The 21319-nt window shown below is 41.5% G+C and overlaps 1 protein-coding gene across 1 annotated transcript in view; it reads right to left on the bottom strand.

The window, feature by feature from the left end:
* The window catches only part of LOC134611829 (myosin-16-like), a 160914-nt gene that overhangs the window by 44351 nt on the left and 95244 nt on the right, over positions 1-21319 (bottom strand). Inside the window, exons 10-14 of the mRNA XM_063456083.1 lie at positions 17981-18108; positions 14440-14636; positions 13101-13233; positions 12372-12588; positions 11708-11844 (exon numbers count right to left, since the gene is read on the bottom strand). Coding sequence (XP_063312153.1) covers positions 11708-11844; positions 12372-12588; positions 13101-13233; positions 14440-14636; positions 17981-18108 — 812 coding nt within the window. The remainder of the gene's footprint in view (positions 1-11707; positions 11845-12371; positions 12589-13100; positions 13234-14439; positions 14637-17980; positions 18109-21319) is intronic.

The raw sequence follows: 21319 nt of genomic DNA, 5'->3' as shown, positions 1-21319 counted from the left end.
ATGGTGTGTGCCACAGCTTAGCTTACAGACAGCCATGCAATGTTTAACAATGGTGTGTGACACTGTTTACAGACAGCCACGCAATGTTCAATAATGGTGTGTGACACTGCTTACAGACAGCCACGCAATGTTAATAATGGTGTGTGACACTGTTAACAGACAGCCACGCAATGTTCAATAATGGTGTGCGACACTGTTTACAGACAGCCACGCAATGCTCAATAATGGTGTGTGCCACTGTTTACAGACAGTCACGCAATGTTCAATAATGGTGTGTGCCACTGCTTACAGACAGCCACGCAATGTTCAATAAAGGTGTGTGCCACTGCTTACAGACAGCCACGCAATGCTCAATAACGGTGTGTGCCACTGTTTACAGACAGTCACGCAATGTTCAATAATGGTGTGTGCCACTGCTTACAGACAGCCACGCCATGTTCAATAAAGGTGTGTGCCACTCCTTACAGACAGCCACGCCATGTTCAATAATGGTGTGTGACACTGCTTACAGACAGCCATGCCATGTTCAATAATGGTGTGTGCCACTGCTTACAGACAGCCACGCCATGTTCAATAATGGTGTGTGACACTGCTAACAGACAGCCATGCAATGTTCAGTAATGGTGTGTGACACTGCTTACAGACAGCCACGCCATGTTCAATAATGGTGTGTGACACTGCTTACAGACAGCCATGCAATGTTCAATAATGGTGTGTGACACTGCTTACAGACAGCCACGCAATGTTCAATAATGGTGTGTGCCACTGTTTACAGACAGCCACACAATGTTCAATAATGGTGTGTGCCACTGTTTACAGACAGCCACACAATGTTCAATAATGGTGTGTGCCACTGCTTACAGACAGCCACGCCATGTTCAATAATGGTGTGTGACACTGCTAACAGACAGCCATGCAATGTTCAGTAATGGTGTGTGACACTGCTTACAGACAGCCGTGCAATGTTCAATAATGGTGTGTGCCATGCTTACAGACAGCCATGCGATGTTCAATAATGGTGTGTGCCACTGCTTACAGACAGCCATGCAATGTTTAATAATGGTGTGTGCCACTGCTTACAGACAGCCATGCAATGTTCAATAATAGTGTGTGCCATGCTTACAGACAGCCATGCGATGTTCAATAATGGTGTGTGCCACTGCTTACAGACATCCACGCAATGTTCAATAATGGTGTGTGCCACTGCTTACAGACAGCCGTGCAATGTTCAATAATGGTGTGTGTCACTGCTTACAATCAGCCATGCAATGTTCAATAATGGTGTGTGCCACTGCCTACAGACAGCCACGCAATGGTGTGTGCCACTGCTTACAGACAGCCATGCAATGTTCAATAATGGTGTGTGACACTGCTTACAGACAGCCGTGCAATGTTCAATAATGGTGTGTGCCACTGCTTACAGTCAGCCATGCAATGTACAATAATGGTGTGTGCCACAGCTTAGCTTACAGACAGCCATGCAATGTTTAACAATGGTGTGTGACACTGTTTACAGACAGCCACGCAATGTTCAATAATGGTGTGTGACACTGCTTACAGACAGCCACGCAATGTTAATAATGGTGTGTGACACTGTTAACAGACAGCCACGCAATGTTCAATAATGGTGTGCGACACTGTTTACAGACAGCCACGCAATGCTCAATAATGGTGTGTGCCACTGTTTACAGACAGTCACGCAATGTTCAATAATGGTGTGTGCCACTGCTTACAGACAGCCACGCAATGTTCAATAAAGGTGTGTGCCACTGCTTACAGACAGCCACGCAATGCTCAATAACGGTGTGTGCCACTGTTTACAGACAGTCACGCAATGTTCAATAATGGTGTGTGCCACTGCTTACAGACAGCCACGCCATGTTCAATAAAGGTGTGTGCCACTCCTTACAGACAGCCACGCCATGTTCAATAATGGTGTGTGACACTGCTTACAGACAGACATGCCATGTTCAATAATGGTGTGTGCCACTGCTTACAGACAGCCACGCCATGTTCAATAATGGTGTGTGACACTGCTAACAGACAGCCATGCAATGTTCAGTAATGGTGTGTGACACTGCTTACAGACAGCCACGCCATGTTCAATAATGGTGTGTGACACTGCTTACAGACAGCCATGCAATGTTCAATAATGGTGTGTGACACTGCTTACAGACAGCCACGCAATGTTCAATAATGGTGTGTGCCACTGTTTACAGACAGCCACACAATGTTCAATAATGGTGTGTGCCACTGTTTACAGACAGCCACACAATGTTCAATAATGGTGTGTGCCACTGCTTACAGACAGCCACGCCATGTTCAATAATGGTGTGTGACACTGCTTACAGACAGCCATGCCATGTTCAATAATGGTGTGTGCCACTGCTTACAGACAGCCACGCCATGTTCAATAATGGTGTGTGACACTGCTAACAGACAGCCATGCAATGTTCAGTAATGGTGTGTGACACTGCTTACAGACAGCCACGCCATGTTCAATAATGGTGTGTGACACTGCTTACAGACAGCCATGCAATGTTCAATAATGGTGTGTGACACTGCTTACAGACAGCCACGCAATGTTCAATAATGGTGTGTGCCACTGTTTACAGACAGACACAATGTTCAATAATGGTGTGTGCCACTGTTTACAGACAGCCACACAATGTTCAATAATGGTGTGTGCCACTGCTTACAGACAGCCACGCCATGTTCAATAATGGTGTGTGACACTGCTAACAGACAGCCATGCAATGTTCAGTAATGGTGTGTGACACTGCTTACAGACAGCCGTGCAATGTTCAATAATGGTGTGTGCCATGCTTACAGACAGCCATGCGATGTTCAATAATGGTGTGTGCCACTGCTTACAGACAGCCATGCAATGTTTAATAATGGTGTGTGCCACTGCTTACAGACAGCCATGCAATGTTCAATAATAGTGTGTGCCATGCTTACAGACAGCCATGCGATGTTCAATAATGGTGTGTGCCACTGCTTACAGACATCCACGCAATGTTCAATAATGGTGTGTGCCACTGCTTACAGACAGCCGTGCAATGTTCAATAATGGTGTGTGTCACTGCTTACAATCAGCCATGCAATGTTCAATAATGGTGTGTGCCACTGCCTACAGACAGCCACGCAATGGTGTGTGCCACTGCTTACAGACAGCCATGCAATGTTCAATAATGGTGTGTGACACTGCTTACAGACAGCCGTGCAATGTTCAATAATGGTGTGTGCCACTGCTTACAGTCAGCCATGCAATGTACAATAATGGTGTGTGCCACAGCTTAGCTTACAGACAGCCATGCAATGTTTAACAATGGTGTGTGACACTGTTTACAGACAGCCACGCAATGTTCAATAATGGTGTGTGACACTGCTTACAGACAGCCACGCAATGTTAATAATGGTGTGTGACACTGTTAACAGACAGCCACGCAATGTTCAATAATGGTGTGCGACACTGTTTACAGACAGCCACGCAATGCTCAATAATGGTGTGTGCCACTGTTTACAGACAGTCACGCAATGTTCAATAATGGTGTGTGCCACTGCTTACAGACAGCCACGCAATGTTCAATAAAGGTGTGTGCCACTGCTTACAGACAGCCACGCAATGCTCAATAACGGTGTGTGCCACTGTTTACAGACAGTCACGCAATGTTCAATAATGGTGTGTGCCACTGCTTACAGACAGCCACGCCATGTTCAATAAAGGTGTGTGCCACTCCTTACAGACAGCCACGCCATGTTCAATAATGGTGTGTGACACTGCTTACAGACAGCCATGCCATGTTCAATAATGGTGTGTGCCACTGCTTACAGACAGCCACGCCATGTTCAATAATGGTGTGTGACACTGCTAACAGACAGCCATGCAATGTTCAGTAATGGTGTGTGACACTGCTTACAGACAGCCACGCCATGTTCAATAATGGTGTGTGACACTGCTTACAGACAGCCATGCAATGTTCAATAATGGTGTGTGACACTGCTTACAGACAGCCACGCAATGTTCAATAATGGTGTGTGCCACTGTTTACAGACAGCCACACAATGTTCAATAATGGTGTGTGCCACTGTTTACAGACAGCCACACAATGTTCAATAATGGTGTGTGCCACTGCTTACAGACAGCCACGCAATGTTCAATAATGGTGTGTGCCACTGTTTACAGACAGCCACACAATGTTCAATAATGGTGTGTGCCACTTTTTACAGACAGCCACACAATGTTCAATAATGGTGTGTGCCACTGATTACAGACAGCCACGCAATGGTGTGTGCCACTGCTTACAGACAGCCACGCAATGTTCAATAATGGTGTGTGCCACTGCTTACAGACAGCCATGCAATGTTCAATAATGATGTGCGACACTGTTTACAGACAGCCAAGCAATGTTCAATAATGGTGTGTGACACTGCTTACAGACAGACACGCAATGTTCAATAATGGTGTGTGCCACTGCTTACAGACAGCCACGCAATGGTGTGTGCCACTGCTTACAGACAGCCACGCAATGGTGTGTGCCACTGCTTACAGACAGTCATGCAATGTTCAATAATGGTGTGTGCCACTGCTTACAGACAGCCGTGCAATGTTCAATAATGGTGTGTGCAACTACTTACAGACAGCCACGCAATGTTCAATAATGGTGTGCCACTGTTTACAGACAGCCACGCAATGTTCAATAATGGTATGTGCCACTGTTTACAGACAGCCACACAATGTTCAACAATGGTGTGTGCCACTGCTTACAGACAGCCACGCTATGTTCAATAATGGTGTGTGCCACTGCTTAGCTTACAGACAGCCATGCTATGTTCAATAATGGTGTGTGACACTGTTTACAGACAGCCACGCAATGTTCAATAATGGTGTGCGACACTGCTTACAGACAGCCACGCAATGTTCAATAATGGTGTGTGACACTGCTTACAGACAGCCACGCAATGTTCAATAATGGTGTGTGCCACTGCTTACAGACAGCCATGCAATGTTCAATAATGATGTGCGACACTGTTTACAGACAGCCAAGCAATGTTCAATAATGGTGTGTGACACTGCTTACAGACAGCCATGCAATGTTTAATAATGGTGTGTGACACTGCTTACAGACAGCCACGCAATGTTCAATAATGGTGTGTGACACTGTTTACAGACAGCCACGCAATGTTCAATAATGGTGTGTGCCACTGCTTACAGACAGCCACGCAATGGTGTGTGCCACTGCTTACAGACAGCCACGCAATGTTCAATAATGGTGTGTGCAACTACTTACATACAGCCGTGCAATGTTCAATAATGGTGTGTGCAGCTACTTACATACAGCCACTCAATATTCAATAATGGTATGTGCCACTGCTTACAGACAACCATGCAATGTTCAATAATGGTGTGTGCCACTGCTTACAGACAGCCACGCAATGTTCAATAATAGTGTGTGCTATACTTACAGCCAGCCGTGCAATGTTCAATAATGGTGTGTGGCACTGCTTACAGACAGCCACACAATGTTGAATAATAGTGTGTGCCATACTTACAGACAGTCGTGCAATGTTCAATAATGGTGTGTGCCATGCTTACAGACAGCCGTGCAATGTTCAATAAAAGCGTATGCCATGCTTACAGAAAGCCGTGCAATGTTCAATAATGGTGTGTGCCACTGCTTACAGACAGCCATGTAATGTTTCCTTGCACTGTGTATAGCTCCTAAGTAATGTACATGCTCTTTGTACATTCTACAATGTATTTGTACAGTGTATCAACACTATAGTCTACGTGCAGTGTCTATATGTATAAACTGATCTGTACAATGTACGTGCTATTTTATCTGTCGCCACTAGGTGTCAAGGAAGGATTTAGTAGCAAATAGTGTGTTCACACTGCTCTTATTTAAGTAGTTGGTTTACTGGGGATTTATTCACTAAACAATCAGGTTATTTGCCAGATATTGACGAGGGAACTGGACATGATACCTGAGCTAGTAACTTTCACCAACTTGGTTGTTTTGGAATAAAATGTGAAATTCCCTGGTTAATTCCTGGTTTAGAGAACCCTTCTCGGTGAGTCTTATGGAGTTGTCCAAAACCTTGCAAATATGCAGGCTGAAAGAGCCAAGCTCCTTCTTTCGTTTACAGCTCTGATAAATTGATCAAAGTGTAACAACTCTGATTTCAAAGGGTTCTATGATTTTGAAAAATAGGACATTGTTATAATTCACATATAGCACAGGATCCACACTGATCTCTAACTCTGTAACCAGGTACAGAATGATACTTTGTTATAACTGTATAGAACCGTACAGGTTAACCGTCCCACACCAGATGCTTCAGAGATGCATTATCCATAATGAATTGCAGACTTTAGACACTCTGTCCCCTGTTCCTAGCGACTGAGTCACCTGTATATAAGCACCACTCTCCTCAGCCAGACACAGCAGATTATAAACTGTCAAAGACCGAGTAGCAGAAATCTCACATAAACCAGAGTTGTTTCCAGAGGGAACAGTCAGTATGACCAGAGAGTGAACTCTGAGTCAGCCTTAGTGTCTGCCGAGACATTCTACGGCACCACTTACGCCATCTCAACTCAGACACAAAGAGAGACACACGCTGGCCTCCTAATGCCAAGTTCTATAAATCCACAGGAGAGGTTTTTGGTCTACAGAGCACACAGGCTGTTGTTACTGGTCATACTCGCTCTGGGCCTTTCAATGCCAAAGCCTATTTCCCAAGGGGTGAGCGAGCAACGCATTATTGGACTATTGCGGACAGCTACAGTAGCAAATTTATATTCAGGGAAACAAGACCTATTTAAAAAAAAAAAAAAGGAAGAAAACATCTGATGCTTGCTAAAATAATGTATGGACCAGCTGCAGAAAGAGGGGGTTATGTACATTTACAGACATCAATGCCCCTTTAACAAGTTCCAATGTGACCAACCAACATTTACAATTTTAAATCCCAGTAAAGCATCCGATGCTTATTTGAGAAATCACAGAATTGCAATCTGCAGGTGAAAATTGCTTTCTGACAAGCATTGCTTAACATGCGCCCTGCGGTATATATAAAAATCCCAAACAAGCTTTTTCTTGGAGCTTTCATAGTGGTTTCTGGACGGGAGAAGCAGAGCAGAAAAATGACAGCAACAATAAGCCCCCATCAGCAATGCACTTTCTCTAACAAAAGGGTGAAATCCCCTGACTCTAACAAAAGAGGAAAACACACTAAAATAGGTAACATAGGTGAGCTGCCAAGGCTGACACTATATCCACATATTATCATGGCCTTACAGGCCAATATTAGCCAACATGATGGCCATTTAAAGAAATATCTGGATTATCATTAGACTTGTGCAATAGTTCGTTTTGGACGGTTTACCAGAATCAAATTGCTTTGCCCAGCAATATCCAGGAGCTGTGATCTCAAAGTCTAGTTTTATTAATTCAGGGAAAAATAAACTACAAACCGCACAAGAAAAAAAAAAAAAAACACATTTGTGCTGTGTTCGATTTTAAAAAGCGCTCATCTGTGTTAAGAAGAAATGTATTAACGGCATGAGTTCTGAAGAGATGCCCGATGGATTGCGCACACATCTGAAACTCAAAAGCTTAAGAAGTGATGTATGTAAAGGATAAATATTAAAGAAAACAAATCTCAGGCACTCACTGTGACAAGTTAATCAGCTTTTATGGACACCGCAACGTTTCGACCTGGCATGATAAGTTAAGCTTGACGAAGACCCGGGTACAGGTCGAAACGTTGCAATGTCCGTTAAATCTGATTAACTTATCACAGTGAGTGCCTGAGATTTTTTCTTTGATACATGTTCTATGGGGTATGCTGACCCATACTTAGTCAGCACCCTGTGATTTTTATGATTGAGTGCAACCCTCTTTTCTCTTGTGGCATGGATGATAAATAGGGTCAGAAGTTACCTAACCACGGACTTCCTTTGTTAAACATCTTACCAATCTCTCCATATGCGGTACAGGTTTCCTGTAATTGTCAATAAGGATTTATCCACATGAATCATGCACTAAGAACAAACAGACTTTAATATTTCAGACTATATTCATGGATAATTTGCTGCCGGCTAAAGGACATACTGTGCTCATACAGAGCTGCGCTAAGCTGACTAATTTCCCCAGACCTTCATTTACTCACTAATTACTGTTGTAACACTGATGGACTTGCAACCTGAGAGACCCTTTGGGATCGTCCCAGATATTTTGCACAATGAGGCTGTGTTTTTATTGTTGCTGCAAAAGAATATTAATGTGTCTTGAATTTTATGGGAAGGTTAAGTTAATTGGTGCATTTATGATTTCCCAACAACAATATCAATTAAATGTTGCTCGAATGATCTACGGTTACCAAGGAATATCTACTCACAGAGACATTCTGTGAATGGGAAATAATTATTCTCAGTATTGTTTAATGGCATTATTCTTCACTTGTACTTTCAGGGCTGTTCAGTAAAGGGAGTATTGTCAGGAATCCAAAGTGAATAGCATACTTAGAGAATTTTTAATGCCCGTCTATTTTGGCTTTAAATGTGACGTTTTTTGAATTCCCACTTATATTGGCCAGGTAATAAGGGGTAGCAGACCAATATTCTTTACACTGGGAACAATGTAGCACTGTCATGCTTTTTCACTAGCCATAATTCTGTCTCCGTGCACTGCCCTAGTACAACTGAATCTGGCATGGACCCAAGCTGCACACAAGACAGCCTAGAATATTGTGCCAGTAAGTAATGGCTTGAAAAAGACCTTTGTTGGTCGAAACGTTGTGTTGCATTTTGTTACATTAAAGCTGCATACGGCTTAACACTTGGAGTGCCTTTGATCTTTCCTTCTTTGTATATTGTCCTGGGATTGCTGGTCCTGATCTGGAGCACCCTTGGCCGTTTGGATTGAGTGCGGTTCCCACTATCTACTCTGCTCAATAGTCAGTAATGGCTTCACACATGAACCTAAGTGACACCACAGAAAGCCATCAAGGGGTCATTGAAGAGGCTGGATTCAGGAAAGAACCCAAGTGACACCACGGGGTCATTGAAGAGGCTGGATTCAGGAATGAACCCAAGTGACACCACAAAAAGCCATCCGGGGGTCGTTGAAGAGGCTGGATTCAGGAATGAACCCAAGTGGTACCACAGAAAGCCATCCAGGGGTCGTTGAATAGGCTGAATTCAGGAATGAGCCCAAGTGACACCACAGAAAGCCACCCAGGGGTTATTGAAGAGGTCATAGAAAGGACTGTATTCAGGAATGAACTCAAGATGTTTTCTAGACAGCCATTCATGTATATGAATCACAATGACCTGTGGAGTAATGTTTCCAGTAATATGATATAGGTTGAATTAACCCATTCAAGACAGAGGAATAATCAAGGCTGTCATGATATCATTCTTAGTAATAGGGTAAATGAAGAGTACATTTCTTCACATTGAAATTATCCCAATGCAAAAACAATAAAAACTAATGCTTTTAAAATACAAAACTTGGAAAATGTTGAAAGCATTGTGCTGGAGCCATTTAACTTTTCACAATGATTTTAGTGACCCGAAAAGCTCTTTTAATTGAATCATTTGGTCACTAAAGAGTCAGTATGGAGTTCATGGTCACATGGAGACTGTCCGGTCATTATAGTCAGTCCATGGTGCAGATTATCCAGTCATTATAGTCAGTCAAGAGCACAGTCTATCCAGTCATTATAGCCAGACCAGAGCACAGTCTATCCAGTCATTATAGTCAGCCCATGGTGCAGACTATCCAGTCATTATAGTCAGTCCATGGTGCAGATTATCCAGTCATTATAGTCAGTCAAGAGCACAGTCTATCCAGTCATTATAGCCAGACCAGAGCACAGTCTATCCAGTCATTATAGTCAGCCCATGGTGCAGACTATCCAGTCATTATAGTCAGTCAAGAGCACAGTCTATCCAGTCATTATAGCCAGACCAGAGCACAGTCTATCCAGTCATTATAGTCAGCCCATGGTGCAGACTATCCAGTCATTATAGTCAGTCAAGAGCACAGTCTATCCAGTCATTATAGCCAGACCAGAGCACAGTCTATCCAGTCATTATAGTCAGCCCATGGTGCAGACTATCCAGTCATTATAGTCAGTCAAGAGCACAGTCTATCCAGTCATTATAGCCAGACCAGAGCACAGTCTATCCAGTCATTATAGTCAGCCCATGGTGCAGACTATCCAGTCATTATAGTCAGTCAAGAGCACAGTCTATCCAGTCATTATAGCCAGACCAGAGCACAGTCTATCCAGTCATTATAGTCAGCCCATGGTGCAGACTATCCAGTCATTATAGTCAGTCAAGAGCACAGTCTATCCAGTCATTATAGCCAGACCAGAGCACAGTCTATCCAGTCATAGTCAGCCCATGGTGCAGTCTATCCAGTCATTATAGTCAGTCCAGAGCACAGTCTATCCAGTCATTATAGTCAGTCCATGGTGCAGATTATCCAGTCATTATAGTCAGTCCAGAGCACTGTCTATCCAGTCATTATAGCCAGACCAGAGCACAGTCTATCCAGTCATTATAGTCAGCCCATGGTGCAGATTATCCAGTCATTATAGTCAGTCCAGAGCACAGTCTATCCAGTCATTATAGCCAGACCAGAGCACAGTCTATCCAGTCATTATAGTCAGCCCATGGTGCAGTCTATCCAGTCATTATAGTCAGTTCAGAGCACAGTCTATCCAGTCATTATAGTCAGTCCATGGTGCAGATTATCCAGTCATTATAGTCAGTCCAGAGCACAGTCTATCCAGTCATTATAGCCAGACCAGAGCACAGTCTATCCAGTCATTATAGCCAGACCAGAGCACAGTCTATCCAGTCATTATAGTCAGTCCAGAGCACAGTCTATCCAGTCATTATAGTCAGCCCATGGTGCAGACTATCCAGTCATTATAGTCAGTCCAGAGCACAGTCTATCCAGTCATTATAGTCAGTCCATGGTGCAGTCTATCCAGTCATTATAGTCAGCCCATGGTGCAGACTATCCAGTCATTATAGCCAGACCAGAGCACAGTCTATCCAGTCATTATAGCCAGACCAGAGCACAGTCTATCCAGTCATTATAGTCAGTCCAGAGCACAGTCTATCCAGTCATTATAGTCAGTCCAGAGCACAGTCTGGTCTGGTCATTATAGTCAGTCCATGGTGCAGTCTATCCAGTCATTATAGGCAGTTCAAGGTGCAGTCTAGCCGGTCACTATAGGTAGTCCATGGTGCTGACTATCTGGTTATTATAGGCAGTTCAGGGTGCAGTCTAGCCGGTCACTATAGGTAGTCGATGGTGCAGTCTATCCAGTCATTATAGGCAGTTCAGGGTGCAGTCTAGCCGGTCACTATAGGTAGTCCATGGTGCAGTCTATCCAGTCATTATAGGCAGTTCAGGGTGCAGTCTAGCCGGTCACTATAGGTAGTCCATGGTGCAGTCTATCCAGTCATTATAGGCAGTTCAGGGTGCAGTCTAGCCGGTCACTATAGGTAGTCCATGGTGCAGTCTATCCAGTCATTATAGGCAGTTTAGGGTGCAGTCTAGCCGGTCACTATAGGTAGTCCATGGTGCAGACTATCTGGTTATTATAGGCAGTTGAGGGTGCAGGCTGTTCTTACTCAGAACCAGGATTAAAAATACATGTCTCTCCCTCTCACCTCCAAGGCTCCCTCTACCTCCTCATAAGCTATCTGAAACTCTTCCTTTTCCATCTCAAGCTTCTTCTTGGATTTCTGCAGTTCATGGACGTTCTTCTCGGCATCTCTAAGTTGTTCTGACAGATCAGCAATCTCTTCTGGAACCAGAACATAAATCACAGTTCTAAATTCTTATAACTTCTTCCAAAACACACAGCACATCCCTGTTTTCCCCTACAGCCCTGCACTCCTTAAGAAGAAGGTTAGGACTATGATTTTAAAGAAGACTTCTTTATTCTACTTGTGTGAAGATTGTTTCCACTAGCAAAAATATGAATGGGATGGAATAATACTTCCAACCATTCCAGACACTAGTGGGACAGTCCTGATTTGGCACCAATGTCGTAGTTTATTCTTTGATATTTCATTTATGAATGGGGTCCTTTTTCCATATCCTTAACAGTAAACCTTACAGCATCACAGAAATCCACCTTGTCTAGTCATCTACCACAAAGTCATATATTCCAAAGCTGGAAGATATGGATAAACCTCTGCTCCCAATACTATGTGCGGCTGACACATGATTGCATGTTCCATGTATTGACCTCTACACCAATCGTCTAGACTGAATATACAAACAACAAATCTAATTTTCCTAAAAGGATTGTAATATGGAGTCGCTCACCTTGAAGTGTTTTATTTTCTCGTTTAAGTGCCGTGAGCTGCTCGTGCGTCTCTTCAAATGCAGTTTTGATCTTGAACAGGTCAGTAGCGTACAAGCGGCACTCTTTCTGTGACGCTTCTAAGGCTCCGTGCATTTCTTCATATTTCTGGCGCCATTCCATGATCTGCTTATCGATCGTTCTCTGCTTTTTATCTAGAGCCACCGAAGAAGCGTTTGCCTGTAGCAATTTAAAGAAAAGGGGGAAAAAAATTAAAAAATAGCTCCCTTCAATAACTTTCATCGGAAATGCTATTGTTAGGAAGCTATACTTTGGAAGATTATCATGGTTTTTATCATTTTATCATGAGTCCTGCAGCAACAATTTAGAGCTGGAAACTATCACTATTACGTGAATTTCAAAAGAGACACAATGAGTTTTCCCCAATAGAAGCCATCAAGGGATGGTTAAGATAAAGCACTAATTATCATTACAGTCCAATTCTTAACAGTATGGGTTATTAATATTGTGGATTGTCCCTTAAACTAACTTGGACAATAGACATGCCGCAAAATGCAAATCGCTCTCGGCCATGCTTTGCTCACATGATAAACTTGCATTCCACAGCATCTTTGGTGCAAATCAACATTTAAAATGAACTGCTTTACTACCGAGTAAACAACGGGCTGATTAATTACTTTTTAATACAAAGCGCACCACGCACTACGTCAGCAACAAATGAAAGTGTCTACCTTCTCTATGTCCATCAAGATTTCCTCCATCTCACCGTGAAGTCGCTGTTTAGTCTTTTCCAAATTTGAACATTTGGCTTGAGTCGATTCTACGGTTTCCTCTGCCTCTTGCAAGCGGGATGTAAGTTTCTTTCTGTTTAAAGTTAGAAATAATTTTGATTAACATCTGCCCACTGGTTGACAAACATTTAATGGAGAATGATGGAGAAGCCATAATTTGCTCATGATTTCCCCGGGATAGAGATCTTATGAAAAGGGAAACATTTTTCCCCAAGTTTGCTGTACAATGGCATATAAAGTCTCTTTAATTGTCTCTTACAATAAAGGTTTTTTTTTTTGCTGTTGTTTATTTTCCTGCAAACACAAGTTTTTGTATACACACCTTCAAATCATGGCTACTATAGCCATGAGGACTACCTATGGTGTGATAGAAAAGAGTCATATCCATAGTATTTTTATCTGTGTCTTACTATCCTGTGGCTCCTGCATCTGTCCCAGCCTTTTAACATATTCCATTGGTAATGGCTTACCTAGGTACAACTGATGTCTGTCCTCCATTACCCATGAAGGAGCATTACGCAACCTACCTGTTTTACAACGGCTCGCACTTAATATATATATATTATTGATACATTTCTTCTTCTAATTCAAAATATTAGTCCTTTCAGGGTAATTAAATTATACAGTAAAGCATACTCACACACAGACACAGACAAATAGGCTCATTGACAGACAATCTCAATGACACATTATATATATATATATATATATATATATAAATATAAAATAGCACAATGACTTATGGGGTTGGCATAGATTTTTTTTTCCAGGGCTGCTTCGTATCCCCAGTCTGGCCCTGCCTACTAGTGGAATCAGTAAAAGCTAACAGTGATACAGAAAAGGCTAGCGTATTTCTGTAAAAGCCTTCCAGTGGATGTAGCAGAACCTAACCAAGTAAAGGAATTGTGGAATTCTTGTGATCTGCATAAAGCTATCTTGTAGAACTTATCAGTAAACTCAGAATGAGTAAGAATGAACAGTAAGGGTTGATTAGTTTTAAGGTTTACTCAGTCGAGCTTTAAGCAAAGCATAAATGGACCGCCCTGTTTACCTATATGCTCTCCGCTTGACGCAGAGTTTATTTGATTGGTTCTTGGAATAGGTGAATGATTTCTAAAGGGAATTGCCATTCAGGGTTAAAGATAAACCCTAAAGTATGGACAAACCGACCTCATATAATAATCATTGGAGTTCTAGCAGTGGTGGTTAAATAACCCTCCACACTACCAACATAGATTGGTTTTCACTTGTAACAGTCTGGGTGCCAGTGCCGTCTTACTTCGCTTCTTCCAGTTCCTCGGTTCGAAGGATCGCCTCATTCTCATATCGAGCCCGCCAGTTTGTGACATCACCGTTCAGCTTTGATATCTGCCGCTGCAGGTCAGATTTACTCTCCAACTCTTCCTCCAGCTGTTCTTTTAACATGTCGTAGTCCAGCTTAAAGGCGGTCAAGGAAGCCGCGGACAGAGTTTTTGCCTTAATGTAGCAAGAAATTAAAATCAGGATATACAGAGAAACCATATCATCTTCATGCATAAAAAATATGTCCTAGTATAAGAAGGGCACGTTTCAGGGCAATTTGTTAATATTTCATCATCTTTTTCATCTTATAGTAGCAGCAGTATAGTCAATATTTGAGATCGATATTTTAGAAAGCCAGAGTTCTGGTCTTACATTTCATTTTTTATTTAATACATTTTTTCATTGCTGACATTTAGTGTTGCAGGTTTTAGTATAACACATAGCTTGATGCTGGAGGTTTGTGTTTTGTTTACGCTCTGCATGCAACATTCGGTTGGCAACAGTGTTGTTCCCAGTCTAGTCATTGTATGAAAAAGGACGAAGTACGTTAAGGCTGAGTTACATTTGCACCAGAAACCAGATTGTCCTATAATAGGCAGTGTGTGGAAATACAAATTATTTTTCCATACGTATCCTGTACTGCACATACACTGCATTTGTGCAAGATTACCTAAGCCCCGTATGCACAAAGGCACACTGCACATGTGCAGTAAATGCTAGTGAATCCCTGACAGCCCCCAAAAATAAATCAAAAGACAAAGATTGATAAAAAAAAAAAAGATTATAAAATATTTCAAATATTACTACTTCATCAGGTCTGATTGGATAATTTTGATAAATACACCATGTTGAGGTGATGAATAGATAGCCGATGCCTGGAATAGCCTGCCAGTGGAAGCAGTAAAGGCTTACGTTAAAATATAACAGCATGTAAATACTTTGAAAATGCTTCCAATAGATTTTGTAGATGCTAACACAGTAAGAGAAAAGAAGAAACCCGCTTATCCATGCCCTGCTAAAAAAAAAAGTCTGATATTTTATGTCCTTTCCAAAAATAAATAAGTCACTGCGATATATCCCATCACTCTGAGCCAGGCTGCAACTGAACCAGAACTAAGCACCAGGTCCCAAATACAATATGCATAAAGTACAAAGAGGTTCAGGCACTCCAAGGTTTGGAATGGCAATTTATTGAAACCCAATGTCACACCACAGCGTTTCGACCTACAAGCTTGACAGACCGTGTAGGTCGAAACGTTGTGGTGTGCCATTGGTGTTCAATAAATTGCCGTTCTGAACCTTGGAGTGTATGAACCTCTTTGTAATTTATGCATATGATATTTTATTATGGGCCAGCTGGTTCTTGTTCGTTATCTACGGTTGAGGTTTTATTTTGGCATTTCATATTTAAAACATAATTTACCAAATATAGAACCCTGAAATAATTATGTACTTCCAGAGAAGTATCTGTGTATATACACCAGATTTTATCTGAACAGATCAAAAGGCTGCTCTTGCTCTCTAGCACTGAAAACCCTTGTTCCAGATCATGTCTGATTTCCTGTGTTCACGAATATTAAATAGAAAAAAACGAATGCACTTAGGAGTGTTTCTCAAGATGTTCCAGATGAGGCTCAGTATTTATAATTTGCTTGCCAAATATCCCTCAGGACCTGTACTCCGCGTGTGAGCAAAACGTGCATCCCACTGCACAGAAGCTTGAATCCAGTCTTACGTACAAAAAGCACATCTGGGGGTGAGATCAAAGTGTGCTAACTGCTCCTGCGACCACACCAATTCTTTCACAGATGCAACCGCGATCTTTGACAAAGTATGAAAAATGACACATAGGACTAAAGAAATAGCTTCCAGAAGAGACACATTACTTTGAATTACAAGAACAAAGAAAACTGACCTACCCTGTTAATATATTTTTGCTTTAATAACCTGGCTGTGTCCATTCCCGAAGACCTGTTTCCTCTTCTGTCCGCCATCCACAGGACCTGTCTTACCTTGTAAAATTAGTCATAACCCTCTGTACCTTTTTACATATCTCAGATTGCTTTTATAACAGCCCATATTGGTCAGTGTGTCTTGCCTTTGCACCTCTATCTCTGTGTCAATCTTTGTGTTTTATCTGTGTGTACCTGTGTGTCATTGTCTGCCTCTCTCTGTCTGGCTTCTTGTCAGTTGCTGTATCCTTCGGTCTTTCCTGTGCCTGTATCTATATCCAAATCTTGTCTGTGTCTACATGTAACCACATCTGAGACTTGTTTGTCTATTTCCACTGCTGTTTGGCAAGACATGAAAAAGGAGAAACAGAGACACAGACATGATACATAGACAACTGAAGCCTAAGAAATGGATGCAGTGACTGTTTCGTGTTTAGTTGCATTGTGTCCATCTACTATTTTCTTTGTCTGTCTCTTGCTGGTATCTTTCAGGGTCTCCATCTGTCTATATAAAATCACCAGTCTTTGCATAATATGAGGATTCAGTTACAGTATTCAGTAAGGCCATAGTGTGTCCTACACTAATTTTAACATGGGTGATTAACATGCTTACTACAACACCCACTGCTTAAACTGCTTACAGACACTATCCTTAATTTATGGTCCACATATAGTGGAGGGATGGGGTGCTCAACCAAAAAGGAATCTGGTCTGCATTCCAAAAATTCCCAGAAATGAGTATAATTGGGAGCACACCCGGAACATGCATTTGTCAGTAGTGGTGGTACTGCAGTAAAGTACAAAATACAAATAAAGGAACAACACACACACAAAAAACACAAACAGGAAAGTATAAATATGAGGAGAGTCTCTGGAAGCAGTGTCGTAATGGTGGGCTTAACACAATATGGCCATATGGTGTAACTGAATCCCCATATTTTTTGCTGAAATAGGTGATTTTTAGTAGCCTTGTAGAATTTAAATCTGTATTGTGTGCTCTGTCACTAAACTGTATTTTGTGTAAATGTTGGTTGTTATCACAGCACCACTACTGAAAAAAATCTCTCTCTCTCTCTCTCTCTCTCTCTCTCCTAGCAACAAAATATCAGGCATGTTCTTTTGACAGCTGCGGCTCTGCCAATCACAAGCCTCATGATGCTCTGACAGGATACAGGGGCATCGAACCTGCAGCGCTAAAGATGTACAAGAGCAATACCACCCATGATGCTCTACTTGCATGGAGAGGTACAGGCTGTGTCCCTTTCCTCTGGATATACTAGTTTGCCTTATCTAATAGTAAAGATAGAGCCACCTAAATAAAACCATCATGGTTCAGGAAGGGCCCTGAGTGTGTGCATTTGCTAACTGACGGGTCTTCAGAACCCCTTAAACAAGTTAAATGCATGAGATCCAGGAAGGTGGAGCAAATGTACTTTGTACAGACAAATTGAATGTGGACATAATCAGGAACACGCTAAAAACACAAACAAACAATCTCCAGAGAAGCATACTAAGGCTCATGAAAACACATTCTATTTAATGGAGCCAATTTGACACACAGGGTACCTTTGATTCCTCCTCGAGTTGCTTCTTCAGGTCTTCTGTTTGAGATACCAGCAGAAACTTTGTTCGGTTTAATTGGGCCATCCTGTTCTCCATCTCTTGGAGCTGGTGACTCAACTCACTGTTTTCAGCTGTAAACCAAATCACATTGTGCACATTTAGTAATGGGAATGCAATGTTGGTAAATTAGAAGATAACTGGTGCTGTAGGGTACCAAGTTTGCGCAGAACACCGCAGGCTACCAATTCTACAAACAACATCTCCGAGCGCCGTTTCCCTTTTTATTCCGAGCCCGCATCCATCAGTTTATTTTATTATTTTCTGCCCTAGTGTCCCTTTTATCTAGGAGCTACACATTTCTGGGGTGTACAAGTGCATAACAGCGCTTAATGGCACAAAAAATGTTCCTTGCAATAAAGTAAAATATATATGCATAGAATTGCTCTTAATGAGATACTTTGGCCTTATTCTCTATTCTATTATATGTTCAGTTACATAAAAGCGTCAGAGCAAATCATGAAGTCAGCCAATATATCCTGGAAGAGCCTTCTCCTGGACCACTCCCTCTTTAAAATGAAAGTTTCAGAGTTCTGACATAATATAATTTTTGGTATAAACATTTAATTGTTATTATTAGTGGACCACACTGTATTCTCCACGGCAGGTCTAGAACAATATATTTTAGGATACGTTCTCTCCTTGGACAAGATCACAAGTGGATGGTGATTGATGGTCAGAGTACTGGCACTGACCTCCATCGTCTGATCAATCACATCTGAGGTTCGTTTGTACAGCGTCCCGTTCTCATTATTGTCAATCACACACCTGCCAGCTCTAATTGAGATTAACGGCCTGGTAGTAAAACACGTACATCCTTCAAAACGTCTGCTTACATTCAATGCTTTATATTTATGAGATATGCCAAGGTTTCATTCAGTTTACATGGCAGGTATCCTCTGTCCCCTTACAAAACTACACATGGTGATAAGGCATTTATTTTTGTTAAAAGGTTGGCTCATATCTTGTTCTTAGCATTCGTCTTTTCCCAAACAATGCATGTATTTGCCAAGCAATTTGAGAAGAAACACTCTCTCATATTTTTCCTAGAATTGGTTCATCAATATAGATCTCTATATATTCAACAATTCTTATACAGCACTGATAAAATTAACATACAGGTACAAAAGCAATACAGACTATGCCTAGGGGCTTACAGCAGGATGGATGGGCTGGAAAATGTCTACAAACTTGGCTACATTTAGCCTACAATTTCCAAATTCTTTCTTAACTCTCCCCCCTCCCCACGTTTGTGGTTTAGAAATCTTTAGCTAAAAACATAACCCCCATGTGTGCGATTGCTCTGTAAATCTGCAAATATGTAAATAAACACTAGTAGGACAAGGGTACCAGCAGGGGCTAAAAACTACACACACCACCCAGAATAAAAGTTTTATAGGATATATATTATGCTATAAAATTCTGTGTTTATCTATAAAATACACAGGCCAATTAAGTAACACCATGCTTAGTAAATATCCTATCTTTTAACAGATGGAATAAGACAGACTTGGTGCACCTACCGGTCCATTTACCCAGCTGGCTACCTCCTCAAGACTAAGAATTTATATTTGCAGGGGCTTTTTTTTTTTTCTTTGGCTCATAATCCGTTTCATAGCTTAACAAATGAATCTACCATATGGAAGTAGGGCCTGGCGTTCCATGAATTTGTTTTATTTTCCAGGAGAATGAGGTGTCACAGAGTAACACAGAATAAAGAATGATGCTTGTGCTGGTTAGATTACAGGACCGAATGTATATTCCACAATATTATTAAGGACAGGGAGCATCCAGCATTGCAGCCGGAATCCTTATCAGTCTGAGAAATAAAGGTGCTTTGCAGATTCCATATATTTTTTTTAATAACAACAGAGAAACCTAGGGACTGTATATCTTGAGCGACCAGACACAACCTAGCTGTTAAAGCAGTCTGTCTTCTACTTGATATATTTGCCTAAAGACAGATGACTAGAACCTTAGATTCTGACTGATATTGTTCTTTTATAAATCATAGCTGGCATTACTAGCACAGCAGCAATCATATTAACACTGAAGGCTACTGGTATACCATCCTTATTGTGACATATTCTATAGCGAAACTGTTACTGGGAAGAAAAAAACAACCCATTCAATGTTACAAAGAAAATAATGGAGTGTGGTTTGGTTGCCTATATAGTACGGGATTCCAGAGACAATTTGTCACTCAATAGCTACATTTTAGAGGTTCAATGATTTTTAAAAAGACACTCAAAGCACAAGATTGTATTGAAGATCCATGATTAATTATAACAGATAATAGGCTGGGCAACAGTGCACAATGGCAGCCAAATGCACCAAGGAGCAGCAAGGTTTGTCATGTTTGAAAAAGGCAATTCATTTATATTAAGTTAACGCTTTATTATTCAATGGGCATAATGCCAATGATTAAAACACACACAGTCTAAATGGAAGATGTTAATGGAAGACAGTCTTGGTGGAAGATTCTAGTTGTCTAGACAGAGAGAAAGTTACATTTCTTTACACGTGTAGAATGGTGTGAGGGGGGAATTAAGAACATCATTCAAATATTTACAGGGTCAATACAAACCGCTCTATAATAACCAGTTCATTCCCACAAGATTGTACATAGGACATGGGGTCATCCACTAAGGTTCCACAAACAGCTGTTTGATAATTTGTCATTTGTGTTTTGGGGCAGCCACATACCATCACACCCCTCACGCAAACATGTGACATTGTTCTTGTAACTCTATTACTAGAGTTCCATAGCGCTGGGGTATGAGATACATAGTATACAAAGTTATGGGCGATTGTTAAATCTATTATGTTTTATTAAATGTGTATGCAACTGCAACCTATAAATACAAAAGCCTATTCAGCAAAAGGCTTCCTATTGATTCCTTTGTTTATTTATGAAAACATTGAATTATGGACGTGTCAATGCGGAAGAAACCTTCACTATTTACATTGTTAATTCCCAGCATCCTTCGATAGCCTAACACAAGTGCCACACACTGCAAGATTGTCAAGCCAAGACACCTATTAAACATACAATGGAAACAGGCAGGCATTATGGTAACTCCAGATATGGAGCTTTGGCATTTTATTTCCTGTTCCTCGATCAGCAAGATACATACTACAAGACACTTGCCACAAGACTACACAGAGCAAAGTTATGAATATGCTATCGGCCTTTCTGCCTGAGCCAGCACTTAATCATCAAACTCACAGATAAAAAACATCTGTATTCACCACAGTGTGTGTGTGTTTAGTACCAGAACTTTG

The sequence above is a fragment of the Pelobates fuscus genome, chromosome 5 (assembly GCF_036172605.1).
Source record: "Pelobates fuscus isolate aPelFus1 chromosome 5, aPelFus1.pri, whole genome shotgun sequence".
NCBI classification, from domain to species: domain Eukaryota; kingdom Metazoa; phylum Chordata; class Amphibia; order Anura; family Pelobatidae; genus Pelobates; species Pelobates fuscus.
This window is presented reverse-complemented; position numbering and strand designations above follow the sequence as displayed.